The sequence below is a fragment of the Ixodes scapularis genome, unplaced genomic scaffold (assembly GCF_016920785.2).
Source record: "Ixodes scapularis isolate PalLabHiFi unplaced genomic scaffold, ASM1692078v2 PGA_scaffold13__105_contigs__length_92229423, whole genome shotgun sequence".
In the NCBI taxonomy this organism is placed as follows: domain Eukaryota; kingdom Metazoa; phylum Arthropoda; class Arachnida; order Ixodida; family Ixodidae; genus Ixodes; species Ixodes scapularis.
In genome coordinates, this window is record NW_024609839.1 from 57,426,233 (window position 1) to 57,444,524 (window position 18,292).

Consider the following 18,292-nt stretch of genomic DNA (forward strand, 5'->3'; position numbering starts at 1 on the left):
ACTAGTTAAATTTGAAACCGCAAATATGTACAGCCCGGCGACTCGCCGGCTTTGGCAATTAGGTATCTGCAGGCGCGACCGGGATGCACCAGCTTTGTTAGCGAATGGACTAGCGAGCGTTTGACCTTCAGCCATTTTCCGAATTTTACTACACGGCAACGTTGCAAGAACACTCAGATGGGAAACTCACCGCTGAGACCTGGGCCCCTGGCGTCCACCGAGACCGAGCTAAATGCGACAATTTCGCCACTCTTAATCTTCTTTTTTTTACTGTGGTCACCTTCAGCTTGCAGAAAGCATGTTAATGCGTAAGAACAAACAGAAAAAGCTTTTTTTCTTGTAAATTCTATTAGAGTTTAGTACCAAATGACGTGCGCGTGATCTTTTCTAATATCTTTAGCTTCAAGGTTTTGCAGCACAATTAATATTGTTTTTATACAACCTTGCCTGAGCGGTGATTTCTTTCAGGTAGAGCGTCCCGACCTTGGTGCATCGCATCCTAAGAGAGTGGTTTTATAGTAACGTTAATACACGGTTTCCTAGGCAATATGGAGCTCGAAGCCGTGCAGACCCATTCACACCGGCGGTTGAGTCGCGTTTGTGGAAGAGTTTGCTTAAGGGGTACGGAAACCAAATTCTAGAGCCCATCTCTTTGCTTGAACATAAAGAGGGTTAAAATAGGACTTCACCAATACCAATATTCCGCTGGATAACGCGAGAAAACGAATTTTAAACTGAATAAAACGATAACCAAAAACCACCTCGTGGATGCCTGTGAAGCTTCGATGGAATGTCGTGACGACAACATGCCCGTAAGAACAGCGCCACAACGGAAAATACGGTCACTCATAGGCATTACTTAGGCCTGGACGTAGTACCGAGGCGCTTTGGTGAAGAAAGCAACAGTAGAGTTGGCCACCGTTTTGGTATCGGGTGGTCTTTCCGGCAACGCTTCTTTGGGGTGGTTTGGAGATTGTGTTCGTGCGATGTAATATTCACGCTACGAAATGTCTGTTTAAACGGGCCCGCATGCCCACCTTTCCTGATCACGAGATAGCCGGCTTCGTCGACCGCAAATGATAACGAACTCGATCGCTAAGAAGTCAACACAACTACCATCGTTGCTAAAACTTGACGGCCCGTACGGCTGTGCAAAGCGGCGCGCATGTAAACAAACCCCTGCGGCGCTTTTCGGGGATGCGGGAGAGAGCAAACGTCCAGGAAGATGCGTTTGAAGCAAAAGAATGTCAGCTAGCAAGATCCACGTAAATACCTGGTCGCGCTGGGAGCAGAACCGCGCTAACATTGCGTTCTTGGTAACCGCTTCGAAAACGGTCTTTTACAACCGATTTTATGAACCGTTGGGCCTCTAGACAATCGCGACTCGATGCTGACGAGACGCTCGCCAGAGAAAGATTGGACCAGCATTGAGTCGCTCCCAAAAACTGCTCTCACTCGACATGTTTTGGCGTATCATGTCGAAATAAAATGGACATCTAAAAAACGTGTACGTACCCAAGTTGCGAAGGCAATCCATATGGCTTTTATTTGAACTCTATAACACACACACACACAAAAAAGGAGATTGAATTGAGGAGAGTGTCTCTTCTCGACGAGATCGTTCGTCACCGCTGCACCTGAAAACAAGCTAGGTACGACGAGGGGAAAGACTGGCCTTCTTACCCCAAATTATAGGTCAGGGTTCAAACTATTCATACGAGGAGGTTCCACAGAGGTCGCGTGGGCGTATTCCATTCATCAAGCCAGCCGATCGTCTGGGGTGCTATGTTGCGCTTTTTGGACTCCCAGGAGACTAGGGAGAGGGAAGTGACGTCAACGACACAGCAAACGCAGATTGGATGTTGATTTCGTTTTCTTCTGTCAACATCCAATCTGCGTTTGCTCTAGTCGTTGACGTCACTTCCCTCTTCCAAGTCTCCTGGGAGTCCAAAAAGCGCAACATAGCCCCCCTGGTCTTGCCACGGATCGTCGAAGAATTTTGCTAAGCCTACTATCGTAGCGTCTTCGGTGGTCGCTTGGTCGGTGGGTTCTTGTCGTTGTAGCTTTTTCAGGTATCCGTGGTTCTAGAGTTTGTCTCCACCGCGGCGTTCAGTTTCAATTACTTTTTTATTCTTCTTTTTACTCGTTGGGACGCGCACAGAGAGCACATAGAAATGCACGTTGGTCGTCGCGACGACGTAAGCGAGCGATGTTGCCGGCGATGTCTTTTTGATCATAAAAAGTGCGTAAAGCTGTGTAGCTGTCGTAGGCGTGGTCGTAGGATCTTATCGTAGCGTGCGAAAAACTTGCGATAATTTCGCTTCGTTAATACGGAATTTTTCTGAGGTTTTGCTGTAAGATCGTTTTGTGAGGAAGCTCTGTTACCTGTTGCGGACGACGAAGACAAGGCAGACGGGGCGTACAAATCCGACTCTAGGCAGAATCGCTTCTCGGCCATCATGGCCTGGTGATGTAGCGGCGTTGGTCGGCGACCATTCACTCGAAGCCGCTCCAGCCGCTCCGCCGGCTCTGCAATATGCTACTACAGCCCTCGGGTACTTCGACTATGCGAGATTGTAACACGCTGACGCCACCAAGTGGCAAGACTCATAACTACGGTATGCTTGGCCCTCCGAGGCATGATGACGTCAAGACCGCGCCGGATCTCCCGAGGTGCATCGCGCTCTTCGACGGCTGATTTTGAAGCGCTCGCCGAAATCCAGGCATTTAGAACGAGAAATACAGCCATCCGCTTGAAATATGACTATGTGATTATCAATTACTGGTTTATCTGATTCCCTTTGACTTATCTCTTGGTGTTTCGTGTATATTTTAAGTTTCGATTCAGTATCCTTTTAAAGGGATACTGAACCAAGGAATTCAGTGTCCATAATAAGTGGCGCACGTTCTTTCCACGAGCCAGCAGCCGCCGGTGTGCGCGAGCACACGCAACAAAAATGACGTCACAGACCTCCATTCGTGGTTGAGATGACAGTGAAATGTATGGGCTTCGGACCAAAGGAGAATAAAGACAAGTTTTTCATCTACACAGTGGTGCCTGGTGTAAAAAGTAAGCGATGAATTGGTCTAACAAGCACGTAGCTTTCACTTGTAGAGATGAAAAGCCTATCTTTATTCTCCTTTAGTCCGAAGCCTATGCATTTCACTGTCATCTCAACCGCGAATAGAGGTCTTTGACGTCATTTTTGTTGAGTGTGCTCGCGCACACCGGCGGCTGCTGGCTGGTGGAAAGAACGTGCGCCACTTATTATCGGCACTAAATTCTCTGGTTCAGTATCCCTTTAAAGATTCAGTGCAATTGCTCGCGATTCGATGGAGAAAACGGGAGGATCTGCTAAGCATTCGCGTTTCGAACGCCGGTGTGAATGAGCGGATTTAAGCTGTCTTTGTCGTGTCGATCAAAGTTGCATCAGAAACAAATTGGAGACAGTTCACTACACATCGTTGCGATGTTTGGGTCTGTACTACACTAATACCACGTTACATGTCGTGCGCTGCAGTTGCGCAACATTTAAATTATGCCGTCTAGCAAACGTTGTGCCTTCAACCTTTTTCCGACTTTTAGCGCACGGTTTCCTAGGCAGCATGGAATTCAAAACAGTAGCCTAACGCTTTGCCTTTGTCGTGCTGATCAATGTTGCTTTAGAAACAGATTGGAAACAGTTCACAACACAACGTTGCGATTTTCACGTCTGTACTACAGTAATACCGCGTTGCATAAGAAACATGTCGTGCGCTGCAGTCGCGCAACATTTAAATTATGCCGCCTAGAAAACGTTGTACCTTCAAACTTTTTCCGACTTTTAGCACACGGTTTCGTAGGCAGCATGGAATTCGAAACAGTAGCCTAACGCTGTGCCTTTATCGTGCCGATCAATGTTGCGTCAGAAACAGATTGGAAACAGTTAACAACGCAACGTTGCGATTTTACCGTCTGTACTACACTGATACCACGTTGCTTAAGCAACATGTCGCGCGCTGCAGTCGCGCAACATTTAAATTATGCCGCCTAGAAAACGTTGTACCTTCAACCTTTTTCCGACTTTTAGTACACGATTTCCTAGGCAGCGTGGAATTCGAAACAGTAGCCTAACGCTGCGCCTTTATCGTGCCAATCAATATTGCGTCAGAAACAGATTGGATACAGTTCACTACACAACATTGCGATATTTGCGTCTGTACTACAGTAATACCACGTTGCATAAGAAACATATCGTGCGCTGCAGTTGCGCAACATTTAAATTATGCCGCCTAGCAAACGTTGCAAATTCAACCTTTTTTACCTTTAGTACACGGTTTCCTAGGCAGCATGAAATTTGAAACAGTAGCCTAACGCTGTGTCTTGTTGTGCCGATCAATGTTGCTTCTGAAACATATTGGAAACAGTTCACTACACAACGTTGCGATTTTCGCGTTTGTACTACACTGATACCACGTTGCTTAAGCAACATGTCGCGCGCTGCAGTTGCGCAACATTTAAATTATGCCGCCTAGCAAACGTTGTATCTTCAGCCTTTTCCGACTTTTAATACACAGTTCCCCAGGCAGCATGGCGTTCGAAACAGTAGCGTAACGCTGCGTGTTTGTCGTGCCAATCACTGTTGTGCGAGAAACATATTGGGGACTGTTGCAACCCCCGGTCACAGTCCCAGTTTCGCGGCGCTGACATTAGCGTCGCCACCATCAGCGGCGCTGTGCATAGCGTCGCCACTGGCAGCAGCGCTTAGGTGGTGGGGGGCTCTCATTAATACAAAAATACAAATATAAAACTTTGTCCGCTAACAGTAATTTCAACAAAACGTCTTCACCGCACCATGAAAATAAAATGCAATTTATTTTATATATTTCTTTCTGTTCGTTCTGTTTTCGGTCTAAAACCAAAACTCTAAACCGACCCGCTGGCCTCGCCGGTGCCCTGGAAGGCGCCGCTGCCCCCCCCCCCCCCCCCCCCCCCCCCCCCTTCGCTCTGCCCTCGCCCAAATTTGAAACTTCGTAACGGCGGACGGCGGCGTCGCGTGGTTTTGTTTACCCAAGGGTCGTGCCAGCGTAGTTTCGCGCTCCGGCGTTCCGCGCGCCTGTCGAACTCGATGGATATTTTGGTGCGAACTTTCAGAGACTGTTGAGAGGTGCATTTTACGTGGCCATATCCCGATGGTGCACGAACAGCGCAAATGCCAAGACCACAAGTTTTTGTTTGTTCATTTTTTTTTTTTTTTCAAGATAAGGCAGGTGAGTATGTATCTCCCGTACTCAGTTTTATTTGCTCAGCGAACTTACCATTAAACTTCTGCTGCCCATAGCTGTTAGTTTGCAGGCTCGTTCTCGCAGTAAAAACATATGCTTTCCCCCGAACAAGTACGGTTTTAATGAAGTTAATGGTATACACCTAGCTCCACTTCGATTTGTGCACAACTGCTTATTTAAAGTGTAACAATTGGGTTTAATCTTGAAAATGGTCTTTGGCGGTCCTCGAACAGACGGAGGATAATAAAACAAAAGAATGAGGCTTCCTATATATTAATTTGAAGTTTCATTTATTTCTGCATGGTTCCGGGTGCGACAATGGCATTATGTCATTAGTTTGTTCGCTGTAGATGGACATTTGTTTTGTTTTAAATCAGTTTAAAATTTTAAACATCATGACCACATTGTCATTACAGATGCTGGGACATATAGAACGAGCATTTGAAAGTCGTCTCAAGGAGGAAGAAAGCTTCGGACACTTCGTGGTTCCCAACAACTTATCCAGCCTGTTGAGTGCCAACATTTTTCGAAGCTTTATTTCACATTTTCATCTTGCTTGCGTGAGAAGCTTTGAATATGTAAAAATGAAGGTAATGATTGCTGGGGGCCACCTAAGTAGCTTATATTTCTTAAATCAGTGAACAACTTTACTTTCAGTGAACAGCTGATCCAACTTGGCATGTTGAATGCGTAATTATGTGGGTCAATGTGTACACTTGTAAAGATATATGTTAGTGACCATTCCCAAGAAGTGATAGTGATAAAGTTAGTGATAAAGCCCATTCCCAAGAAGGTGTGCGGCCAAGCACGTAATAATGAAGTGATGAGATCGTGCACAGATGACAGAGAGGTGCTGGCGATGTGCAATTGCAGCTGTGGGCGAGGTTGACGAAATGATTTTGCCAATGTTTTATTTTTGCGCGTATGCAGGTGCAGTGCTGTACTTAATTCCGTTTTAGCATCTGTGCAATAAATGTGCCTCGAAATATTTCGGTCGCAGCTGTGGATTCCTTACTGGACGGCGGGACGCCTCGAAACAGAAGAACAACGAACACACATGACTACGCACCTTATACAGCTGAAAGCGAAATCGCACATCGTATATTACGTTAGGGACTTTTAGCGAACTGTTACCGTGTTCCGCGTACTGCACTATCGGAGCCTTTGAAACATGCTTTATAGGCTCGGGGAGGCACTCACTTGATCGAATGACGTTTTAGCGAACGCCCACGTTTCATCGAACGACACTTTAGCGAATAGCCGGACGCCGCGAAGCGGCGTTTTCGGGTGGGCCAAGTGAGTTTATATTTTTGTAATGAGTTGCCGCAGACTGTCGCCGCGAAGCGGCGTAAAGCGCAGCGCGACGGATGGGTTAACGCGCGCCCCCGTTATTCCCTAAAACGATCATTCGCTCAAATGTCGCCGTTCGCTAAAATGTCATTCGCTCTTGTGATATGGACCCATAGGCGCGCACCCGGAGTGATACCGTGACAGCGGGGCGCGCACTTAAAAGCATGCTTCAAAGGCTCCGATAGTGCGATACGCGGAACACGGTTTGTTAAAAGTCCCTATTATTACACTACCGGGACTGGGCGTGATGCTCAGGAGCCTGGATCCTGGCTCCAGCACGACCCCGAAGCGATCCATACGAGAACCACCCTACAAAAATAAAGAGACGCCATGTTGGATTCTTTACGGCTTGGCTTAGAAACGGCTTCAAAGTAGGCTACTACGTCCCAAACGTGTATATAGAAGTCGTTTTGAAAAGTAAGCCAGATATTTTATTAATAGCATGGTTAGCTCTTAATATAATTTTACAATTTACCGAATATAAAATAATAAGTTAACTCGTTCAAGTAATGAGAGCCCCCCACCACGGACGAGGAATTCGGCGCTACTGTACAAAACTCGACTCCATTGGCCCTATGGAATCCGTCCGGGGGTTGACTGTTGCGCAAAATAGCCCAACACTCCCACAACATTCGGAACATTCTCGCAACGTATCTACAACATATCAATGTTACTTGGGTGGTTTCATCTCACTTTCTGAGTATGAGACACAGAAGTTTTGCGATTTCGCAGGCTTCGGACGAAGCGCACACAGCAAGAGACACGGGAAGGCGAATTTCTTAAAGGGATACTGAAGCGAAACTTGAAATACACCTATTTTGGTCAGAAATAGGTTCAATATGATCAATGATATTCATAAATCATAATCGCGCGTTTGTATTTTGAACGGATGGCTATATTTTTCACCCTAATGGGCCCGATTGGGCGCGCGCTCAAAAATCGGCCATCGGAGAGCGCGATGCGTCTTGGGATATTGGGCGCATTCGTGACGTCACTTGTGCCAGTCGGGAAAGGCTACGGCGTGAATGTTGTGGTTACGAGCGTTGCCACTTGGTGGCGCGTCGACGATTTACGATTTACGATGATGCGATACAATATTGTCACGAATGAAGGTGACGAAAAACCGAACAGTGAACTGAAAATAAAGATTTAATGGGCGAACTTGTGCCAACCAAAAATAAATAACGAAAGAGCGTCGAGGTAGCAGAAAAGCGGGCGGCGGTTCGGCGGCACTACAGAGCGCTAGCGAAGCTGGGACTGACTCGACAAGGTCGCGGGCAGCTGCTTATCTACCGTGCGTCACTATCTCGAAAGTTCCGCAAGGAAGGTTCAAGCGTCGCGCGCTCGGGGCGAGGATGAACTGGCACTTTCGAGAATAACAAAGCAGAGGGAAAGTTACGTCTGCTGCGAGAATGACCGGGAATCTTCTAGAAGACCGTGACCAAGCGTTGCCTTCTCGGCTCTGCGGGCGGCATTATCCCCCCTAAGTGCATCGCCCCGATGCAAAATGAAAGGAAAACGGAAATGGCTAAAACAATTACGGCGAAACAAAACAAACATGCAGTGTCACAATCCTAACGCGCGTAGAACGGCTTGAGTCGAACTACGTGGACGACCTCGGGTCGTGGCTGGCGGCGTCCTGATGTGCGAGTTCCGTCGGGGAGCACCTCGTAGTTCAAGTCCCCAAGGCGGCGAATAACCTTGTAGGGTCCAAAGCAGCGTTTTAACAGTTTCTCACTAAGGCCGCGGTGACGAATGGGCATCCACACCCACACCCTGTCTCCGGGCTGGAACTCCCCGTCTCGGCAACGAAAGTTGTACCGGCCAGCTTTGACACGTTGCTGGTCTTTTATGCGAAGGCGGGCTAGCTGGCGTACTTCTGCTCGTTGGGTGACCAACTAAGCATCGTCGGTGCCATCATTTGTCGGTGCTGTCGTTCGTCGGTGCCGTCGTTCGTCGGTGCTGTCGTTCGTCGGTGCCGTCGTTCGTCGGTGCCGTCGTTCGTCGGTGCCGTCGTTCGTCGGTGCCGTCGTTCGTCGGTGCCGTCGTTCGTCGGTGCCGTCGTTCGTCGGTGCCGTCGTTCGTCGGTGCCGTCGTTCGTCGGTGCCGTCGTTCGTCGGTGCCGTCGTTCGTCGGTGCCGTCGTTCGTCGGTGCCGTCGTTCGTCGGTGCCGTCGTTCGTCGGTGCCGTCGTTCGTCGGGTCGTGAGGCATCACGGCGTCGAGCATCGTCGTCACCTTTCAGCCGTGCACCAACTGAAAAGGTGTAATCCCAGTGGTTCCTTGAACCGCCGTGTTGTACGCAAACGTGATGTAGGGCACCACCTCATCCCACGTCTTGTGTTCCACGTCCACATACATCGAGATCATGTCGGCGATGGTCTTGTTTAGTCTCTCCGTCAGCCCGTCAATCTGCAGGTGGTATGCCGTGGTCCGGCGGTGGTCGAGGTCTGCGACGACTGGGGGTCCATCGTTGACCTCGTTGGTTGCTTGATCTTGGTTGGCGGAAATCCGAGTTCCGGGTTAGCTCTTGGTTGCGGCGACTTTATCGGGTCTTGCTTGTGTCTTCGTTGGGTCTTCGTGGGCTTGGTGTTGGACTTGCACTGCGGGCCCTCGGAGGAGTACGGTGCAGGGACATGCGTTACCCCGCACCTCCACCAGAAATGTCACGAATGAAGGTGACGAAAAACCGAACAGTGAACTGAAAATAAAGATTTAATGGGCGAACTTGTGCCAACCAAAAATAAATAACGAAAGAGCGTCGAGGTAGCAGAAAAGCGGGCGGCGGTTCGGCGGCACTACAGAGCGCTAGCGAAGCTGGGACTGACTCGACAAGGTCGCGGGCAGCTGCTTATCTACCGTGCGTCACTATCTCGAAAGTTCCGCAAGGAAGGTTCAAGCGTCGCGCGCTCGGGGCGAGGATGAACTGGCACTTTCGAGAATAACAAAGCAGAGGGAAAGTTACGTCTGCTGCGAGAATGACCGGGAATCTTCTAGAAGACCGTGACCAAGCGTTGCCTTCTCGGCTCTGCGGGCGGCAATATATAGGAGCAGTGATGGAGGAGAAATTTCGGGAACGGTTACATGTGGAAGATAGGAGAACCGAAGGAAGTAGCAGTCCAGTTTGTGACATCGCGGATTTTGGACAAAGAGAATGGGAAAAGGCGGAACGAAGAGTCCCTAGTGGCACGTCGACAGGCACAGATGGTATCCCTATCAAGCTGGTGAAGAATTTGGGTCCTAAATCTAAGGCAAAACTAAGGGAGGTAGTGAGTACCATGATAACAAAAGGAAATATTCCAGATGAATGGAGGCTTAGTAGGATGAGTATGATATATAAGGGAAAGGGAGATAAGTCTGATATTAGGAATTATCGTCCTATAACCGTGACACCGGTTATTTACAGGTTGGTAATGCAGATTATAAAGAACAGACTGGAGGAATGGGTAGATTGTGAGGGCATACTGGGCGAATTACAGAACGGGTTTCGAAAACAAAGAAGGTTGGAGGACAATTTATTCTCTCTAACACAGTGTATAGAAATAGCGCAAAAAGAAAACAGACAGCTCTGGCTGGCATTTCTGGATATCAAGGGTGCCTATGACAATGTGAACCAAAGAAACCTAAGTAGAGTAGACAGTTGGGCGAGTTGGTAGTTATTGAACATAGTGACAGTTGCGCACACAGGGACACGGACAGAGAAGAGGAACACGTAGACAACAGACAAGCGCGCTTGTCTGTTGTCTACGTGTTCCTCTTCTCTGTCCGTGTCCCTGTGTGCGCAACTGTCACTATGTTCAAAGAAACCTGTGGGACATAATGGAGAACTTAAACCTAGATGAAGGACTAACAGCACTATTAAGGAACATTTACAAAGATAACAAGGTGATTATAACATGGGAAGGAAAGGCGACAGGGAAAATAGAGATAAGACGAGGCCTTAGGCAGGGGTGCCCGTTATCGCCTTTGCTGTTTATGTTGTATCTGAGAGGATTGGAGGATAGACTAGAGAAGAGTGGGCTTGGGTTCAACCTTTCTTACAGTAAGCTAGGCCAAAAAATTCAGCAATCCTTACCGGGATTGATGTATGCGGATGATATTGTACTAATGGCTAACAACAGGACAGAGTTGCAGGAATTAATGAGCATCTGTGGTAGGGAAGGAGAGGAATTAGGTTTAGAATTCAGTAGCGAAAAATCGGCAGTCATGATTTTTAACGAGGATGAAGTTGAGAGGCTGAAGATACAGAATATTACAGTTGAGAGAGCTAGTAAATACAAGTATCTAGGAGTATGGATATGTGATGGTGCAGAATATCTCAGAGACCATGAAAAGTATATAATAGGTAAGGGCAACAGAAATGCAGCTGTAATGAAAAATAGAGCACTTTGGAATTACAACAGGTATGAGGTGGTGAGAGAGATTTGGAAAGGGGTCATGGTGCCTGGCTTGACTTTTGGAAACGCAGTGCTATGCATGAAATCCGAAGTGCATGCGAGACTAGAAATAAAACAGCGCGGAGTAGGTAGACTGGCTTTGGGGGCACATTGCAAAACGCCAAACCAGGGAGTACAAGGAGACATGGGATGGGCATCATTTGAGAGCAGGGAAGCGGTGAGCAAGGTAGAATTTGAGGATAGGTTGAGGCAAATGGACGGGGAGCAATGGGCACGAAAGGTTTTCAGCTATTTATACATGAGGAGTGTAGACACAAAGTGGAGACAGCGCACTAGGAAATTAAGAGGAAAGTTTTTGGGCTATAGCGAAGATACGGAAGAGCAAGTCTCAGTTAAGAAGAAAGTTAAGGCCACAGAAAGAGATTGGTGGCTAGAGGGAATGCAGACAAAGACGGCTCTGGAAAGCTATAGATTAAACAAAAGAGTTATTGCCAAAGAAAGCATTTATGACAATTCTAGGGGAAGCTCATTGCTGTTTGAGGCAAGAACGGGTGTTCTGCGAACCAGAACATACAGAGTGAAGTACCAGGAAATTGATACAGTGTGCACTGCTTGTGGAGAGGAGGACGAGACGGCTGAGCACTTGATACTCTACTGTAAAGGGCTTCACCCTATGCCTACCGAAGACAACATAGATTTAATAAAGTCATTGGGTTTTAGAGACAGCGAAGGGAGAGTGGATTTCAAGACTGTAGAGATTACCAAGCAAAGATTAAGTGAATGGTGGCAGAAATCGAGAGAAAACTAGGTATTTTCTTATCCACTGATGGCAAGGGGGTTTCATAGCCTCACTTTCTTTGCACTGCGGAGTGAATATAGATTTCACATTTAAATATTCTAAGCTTAAATGGTAAAACAAAATGGCTAGGTGGCGTAAGCTACCGCCCGATCCAAAGGGCTCAGCCGTATTCATCCATCCATCCATCCACCTGTGACAACGTGGCCGTTTGAGATGTGCAAGGGCTGCACGCACGCTGCACCACGGCAAGTCGGGCAAGTCGGCAACCACGGCAGCACTGACAAAACCAGCTCTGAGGCCGGATTCTCAAAGCGAATTCACGACGAAAAAAGTGCGTACGACAAATTTGAGAGAAAACTCGTGCTCTCGAAACGAAATTGTCGTAACCTTTGCGCAGGTTACGACAGAATTCTACGACAGCTCCGAAGCTGTCTTACGCACTTTTTACGATCAAATCAACAAGGCCGACAGCGTCGCTCAGTTACTTGGTATCGGCCACCAACGGACATTTATTTTTCTTCGTGCTCTTCTCGTGCGTCCCGACTTCAACCAGCAAGAAAAAAGGAAGGAGTACTTAAAACAGACCACGACGATCAAGAACGCAGGATCCACAAACACACGAGAAGAGCTACAACAGCCACGATTCTGCCGACCGCTCGGCAGAATATAGTAGGCCTAGCAGCAACATCGACTCGGCGCACCGTTGCTCCGGCGGTCCTTGGCCAAGACCGTCTGTCCATGACCGGCTGGCCTGCTGAATGGAATATGCCCGCGCGACCCTTGTGGACCCTTACCGGATGAGTAGTTTGATCCCTGAACTAAATTTCAGACGTCAATATTTTCCCCTAGTCATCTCGATCTCCTTGTTTTCCGAGACAGCGGTGACGATCGCTGTCGTCGGAAAAGGGACTCTCATTGATTCTATCTCCTTGTTTTGTGTAATATAGAGCTCAAATAAACGCCATGCGGATTACCTTGACAACTCGGTATGTACACTCTGTTATTTGTATGCCATTTTTATTCTGACTCGACGCTACGTCAGTGTCGGTCTAACCTTTCTTTGCCGAGTGTCATGTCAGTATCGAGTTGCAATCGTAAAAGATCGGTCCAGAAGCGCTTACCGAAACGCGGTCTAACAGAGCGAATCCAGCACTTCGATCAAACGCGCGTGTCCGCTCCGAGTGTGAACAGGTATTTGGCATTTGCGTGGCTCTTGCTAACACCCTCGTAGTTCAAACATATCCTTTTTAACGTCGGCTCGCAGCTCGCGACTCGCAGCAACTAATACCGGCCGTGCCAGAAGCATGCTCGGGCCGTCAGGGCCGTGTCGTGGAAAGAGCCGCAACGAGAACGAGCTCACTGTGGCCAACTACGCTTTGGCGTTCTCCACCAAGGCTTTGCAAACGCGTTCAGGCCTAGGCGAATTCTGCCGGCACGCCGTATTGCCGCAGAACGGCGCTGCTATTTTGGCACAAGTGATGTCACGAGAACTTCCCCCCATCCACCAGATGAGAATTTGAAATTGTTTAATTATGTTTAAAATTAGTTCTCCTGTGTTTTACAGCGCAATAGTTATATTTCCGAGGTGGTGCCTGTCCCTAGCCCATATTTATGCAACAAGATCGGCGCCAAAATTTCGTTTCACTACCCCTTTAAGTATGTAAACAGTTTTTTTTTTTTATTTGCGATTATAGATTAAGTACAAATCTTAATAATCTCGCCGCGACTCTTTCACAGTCACGCCATATCTCACAAGGTGTTATCACACGGAATATAGATGCCACACACGGTCTCAGATCATAACTTATGTACATCCGGTCGACGACGACGACGTCATTTCACCCCAAGCAGCGATAAACTTGGCGGACGACCGACAGGGAGTCGCAGAACTCAGTCGGTACACGCGCACACACTCTCACGCGCACACACACACACACGAGATGTTGCTTGTAGGAAGTAGCGTAGCGCACGGCGAAAAAGGGCGTTTCCAAGCAGCGTGGTACGTATTTTCCGAGGACCAAGTTTACGTCGTCATGACCCCCGGAATAAACGAAACAAGAAGCATCAGAAACCGTGGGGGTGAGGGAACATCTAGAAGCACGCCTGTCAAAGACCGAAACTGGCCGAAACTGCACGCGGTTTCTTACAACACGTTCCTCGCGTCACGGGGCTTGCGTTTACAGTGGCTATGGCACATTTTGATGGAGACAACTGCAAACGCCTCGTGGCTTTTTAAGCAACGGAAGTCTCTGCAGGAGCGTCATTTCCGTACTTTCCGATGGTATCCTCTTTTGTATTAACTGGACGAGGCTCAAGTTGTGTTTTGTATGGTACACAACCAGTACAATCCCGAAAATATTGTTAAATGGCAAAAGAGGGGCAAAGAGGCAGCCCAAGAGCCTCTGACGACACACACACACACCCTTAGAGGTTCGAGTATTTTTTTGGAGTGTCGCAGCAGTCGATGTGCCGCCATGTTGGCGCTCGTCTCCCAGCGTCCCACTGACGTCACCGCAATGATTGATAGGAGGTACAAGGTTGCTTGACGCTGAACCACGTGTTTGTACAGTTCCCCCCCAGGGTACGCGGGGCGAAGACACGTGAGACGAGGGCTGTTCCGACATGAGCCGGATCGGGGAGATTAGCAGAGACAACGAAGTGGCCAAACGGTAGGAGAAAAAAACTCGGGAAACATCATCGTAAGGCACTTCAGTTCACGGAACTGCACACCCACGTACTGCCACGTACAGAGCAGATGAAGGCTGTGCCGCTGGGCAAAGCCGAGAACCGCCTGACGTTCTCAGAAGCACCTTTCACAGTTTCACCACAGCCGTCGTGTATCTATGCGTGTGAAAGTCCATCCGCAAACGTCGAAAATAAAAATTAATTTACTTCACCTTAATCACCACGCGGGGGATGGAAACGTTGGGATAATGTACAGATAGAGCCCTCCGCCGTGTCGTCTAGCGAACACGGCATGCGGGGCCACGAAATACCCTGAAAATGGACCGAGTGTGTGCGATTCGCGCCAGCGGGAGACACCATTCACACACGCACAAACGAGAATGTCTTGTTTTTTGTGACAAGACACGAGGTAATATTATATTTACAAGGTGTGGTGAACGCAGCCCTCGCCAACTTTAACCGTCGAAGAGGACTGTTAATGCCCATAGCGGAACGTATAATGCGTGCCATCCTCCCGGATGCCAAGTGCAGACAGAAAAACAAAACGGCGGCGGAGATGGAGGATGGGCATTCAGAGGCTGCTATGGTACATTTGAGATTTCTGGGTCCGCTTCAACGCAAATTTAGCCATTAATAGAATAACAAAAAAACAAAATATGAATAAAAATTGCACGATGTGTGAACACAATCCACGGGCCTGACCTGCGACTTCTTCGCGAAGTCGAAGAGGACGCGTAAATAAGCAATAACAACGTAACAAAAATAGCGAGTGTTCCCCGTTATAATACATCGAGGACAACACCGACAAGCAGTACACGTACGAAATAAAGACAAATAATGTAGCAAATAGACTAGCAATGTAAACTTGTGACGACGCCCGCGCATCACTCTTCGCAAAAAGTGTATTGGAAGGGGAAAAAAAACACTATACTGTTTCCTTCAGTTGAACTTTTCCCGGATGATGCCGGACAAAAATAGAGGCGTCCTTATGACCACAGACAACGACGACATCACATCAGTGTTGTCTCCTCCCGCTTCAAACTGCACAGTATTCAACGGTTCAAGCGGGCCAGGACAAGAGTATTAAAACAATAGAAAACTAAGTCCCTCGAAGCACCCCTCAGACATCAGGCTTCAGCCGCGCCCTCCTTGTTTTGCCTCTCCGTTTCCTGGAGTTCTCCTTCCTGAAGGCCATGTTGCTCGGGTCGTCGGCCAGCTCCGGGTATTTCTCTATGTCGTGGACGTCGGTGCCGAAGTACCGAGCCACCAGGCCATTGACCAGCAGCTCTTCCCGCTCGCTCTTGGTCCAGTCGTTCGATCCTTTGTGGCCATTCTTGAGCAACTCCAATTCCTGCGTCCAGGCGTCGTCAACGGCTCTTCTGCGGGCATGTCTCATCAGCCGGTGCCTCTCCTCGTGCAAAGTGGCACCGTAACGAATGTTCAGCACCACGCTTGTGCTGTGCATCCGTATGTCCACTTGGTTCTTGCCGCCGCCGGACGTTGATCCGCTTTCTCCGCTGTCAACGACGTGCTTAGTGATGTTGAACATGGTGCCCAGTCGTCCCAGCTGGACCCAGTCCTCTTCAGCCTTGGAGAGCTGAGGCTGAACGAAGAAGAATGAGTCCTGACCGTGGAGGGAGAAGCGGAGGTCGGCCATGAAGGTGTCGTTAAAGATGGCGACCATGACGTCACGTAGGATCGGGCTGGACTCGCTGACGACGTGGACGACCGCTTTGGGTCCTTCTCTTGATAACAGGATGCCGTCGCCGAGCACTGACGGCAAGTTGGAGATGCGGGAGTTGATGTGGCGCTGGAAACTGTTGTCCAGTTTGACGGCCGTCTTGGGCACAGTCGAGAAACGGTAGAACTCGGCGGCCACAATGTCCGCAATGCAGCTGAGACCCGATATGACAGGAACGGTTTTTGGCACCGGAGCACCAACTCGGGTGTCCTCGTCTGGAGCCTTCTTGGTCTGGGGGACCACCAGGACGCGGCGCATGTCGTAACCCAGGGCTGCCATCCAGTCTGGCAGGTCTGAGAAAGGGAAGTAGAAACAAGATCGGGCTTGTCACAATAGTGTTAAAAGAAAGCGAACAAAACAAAGTCCGCCCTTTAGTTCTCCACCAAGCCTCAAGCAAAAGAGCTAGGAACAGGTCAGACTGAATGTGACGTCAAATCGTCCGATTGATACCGATTGATGCTTCAGCCGTCAAGCCGGGAACTTCTTTAGTTACTGATAAGATGAGAACGTCAGGGAAGTGCCTCAGTTGCCCCCTTCCAGCGTCTGTTTTCCGTACCTACGACAGCGCTTCGGCGTCTCATGCATCTCGACTCTCGAGTGTGCAGCCAGTCATGGCGGAAGGCATGGAGCGTGCTGGAGGCCGGTCGTTCAGAAGAGACGCCATGCCGTTCGCATTATGTCAGTGACTATAGTCTGCATCATGTTTTACAAACAGAAATGCGGTTCTAAGAGGCGTGCACCGTTCACCGGATGAAATGTGGTTCATCACCCTATAATAATGTCCTATGACTCATGAGCGAAGGGTAAGCGACATGAAAAACTTAAACATAAACAAAAATAAGGGTAAATGCGTAATTTTACATCCCATTGGCCAAATTGAGCGGCAGTCCTATTTGGTTCGACAATAATCTTTATATAGCATCGTCAGGTGTGAAATTGGCTTTTGAACCATGTTTACTCCATCATAAAAAAAAGTTACCAAAACTTTTAATTTATAAAGATGCAGGCGTTTTAACAGACTGGAAAGAAAATGCATGCTATGAAACGAACGTAGGAAAATCTAAACAAGGAATCTTGTGATGACACTTCAACGAATCTGTTTTTTCGTTGAACGTTGATTCATTCAACGAATGGGTGACTTGAGTAGACATGACAGTAATCTGTTACATACAACGGAATTATTTTGTCATCCATTACTTTGTTTTCGTAATTTAGTAATTCACCCATTACATCTCAGAGAATGTCATTTGTAATGCAATTTCATTCGTTTTTGAGTAGCGAATCATTGCCGATTACTCGTTAGATTTGTTTTCGTCCCGTCAAAAGGGAAATAGAGTGGAAGGGCGATGCAATGAGCTTCGCCCTTTTAGTACGGTGAAAAAAGAAATATCGATTGTTTTTTGTTAAAAACGCGACCAAACGTCGCGACGTGCCCTTTCTCCGAGATATATCGCGAAAAAAGGGTGATCGCGATGCTTTTAAGTCCAAGCGCAGCAGATGCTACGAGCCATCGGAGCCAATCCAAGGCCACGTGATTCACATGATCTTGGAGAGGGGGCACAGCGACGCGGCAAAAGTGTATCAAAGGCTACGTCCAAAGAGCGGGATTGGCTAGGATAGCTCGTAGCGTCCATTGCGTCCAAATGTAAGGTCAAACAAAGTATAATTGCGCTATTAAAAAAAAACAAAAAAAACAAGGCTGCATGATTGAAATTTTGGGTTTTCTACAATGCTTAGGAAACTTCACCTAGAATAAGGAGGGCCTGTGCACTAGCATTTCAACGTCATCAAAGTGAGATTGGGCACAAGCTCAGACTGGACAAGAGTGCTCCGTCAGCGTTCGGAAGTGCCTCGTTTCCAATCAATGTGTCAGAGGCGCTCGGCGTCGAACTCAATTGGTGAGTTGGCGCCACCCTACTATAGTGACGTTTCATGAAAGAAGATGAGGTAGTTCACAGGCCTCTCGATTATTCTAGGCGGTGTTGACTTAGGGCGCATAGACTGAGTTTGCGTCCATAAAAAGACAATCTAAAAATATACCTTAGTGTCCCTTTTAA

At 48.1% G+C, this 18,292-nt stretch overlaps 1 protein-coding gene across 1 annotated transcript in view; it reads right to left on the reverse strand.

The window, feature by feature from the left end:
* Positions 1 to 13,461: 13,461 nt before the first annotated feature.
* Positions 13,462 to 18,292, reverse strand: part of LOC120848855 (teneurin-m-like) — a 65,865-nt gene continuing 61,034 nt past the window's right edge. Inside the window, 1 exon segment of the mRNA XM_042289912.1 lies at positions 13,462 to 16,528. Within this exon segment, the coding sequence (XP_042145846.1) occupies positions 15,615 to 16,528 (914 nt within the window). The 3' untranslated portion in view covers positions 13,462 to 15,614.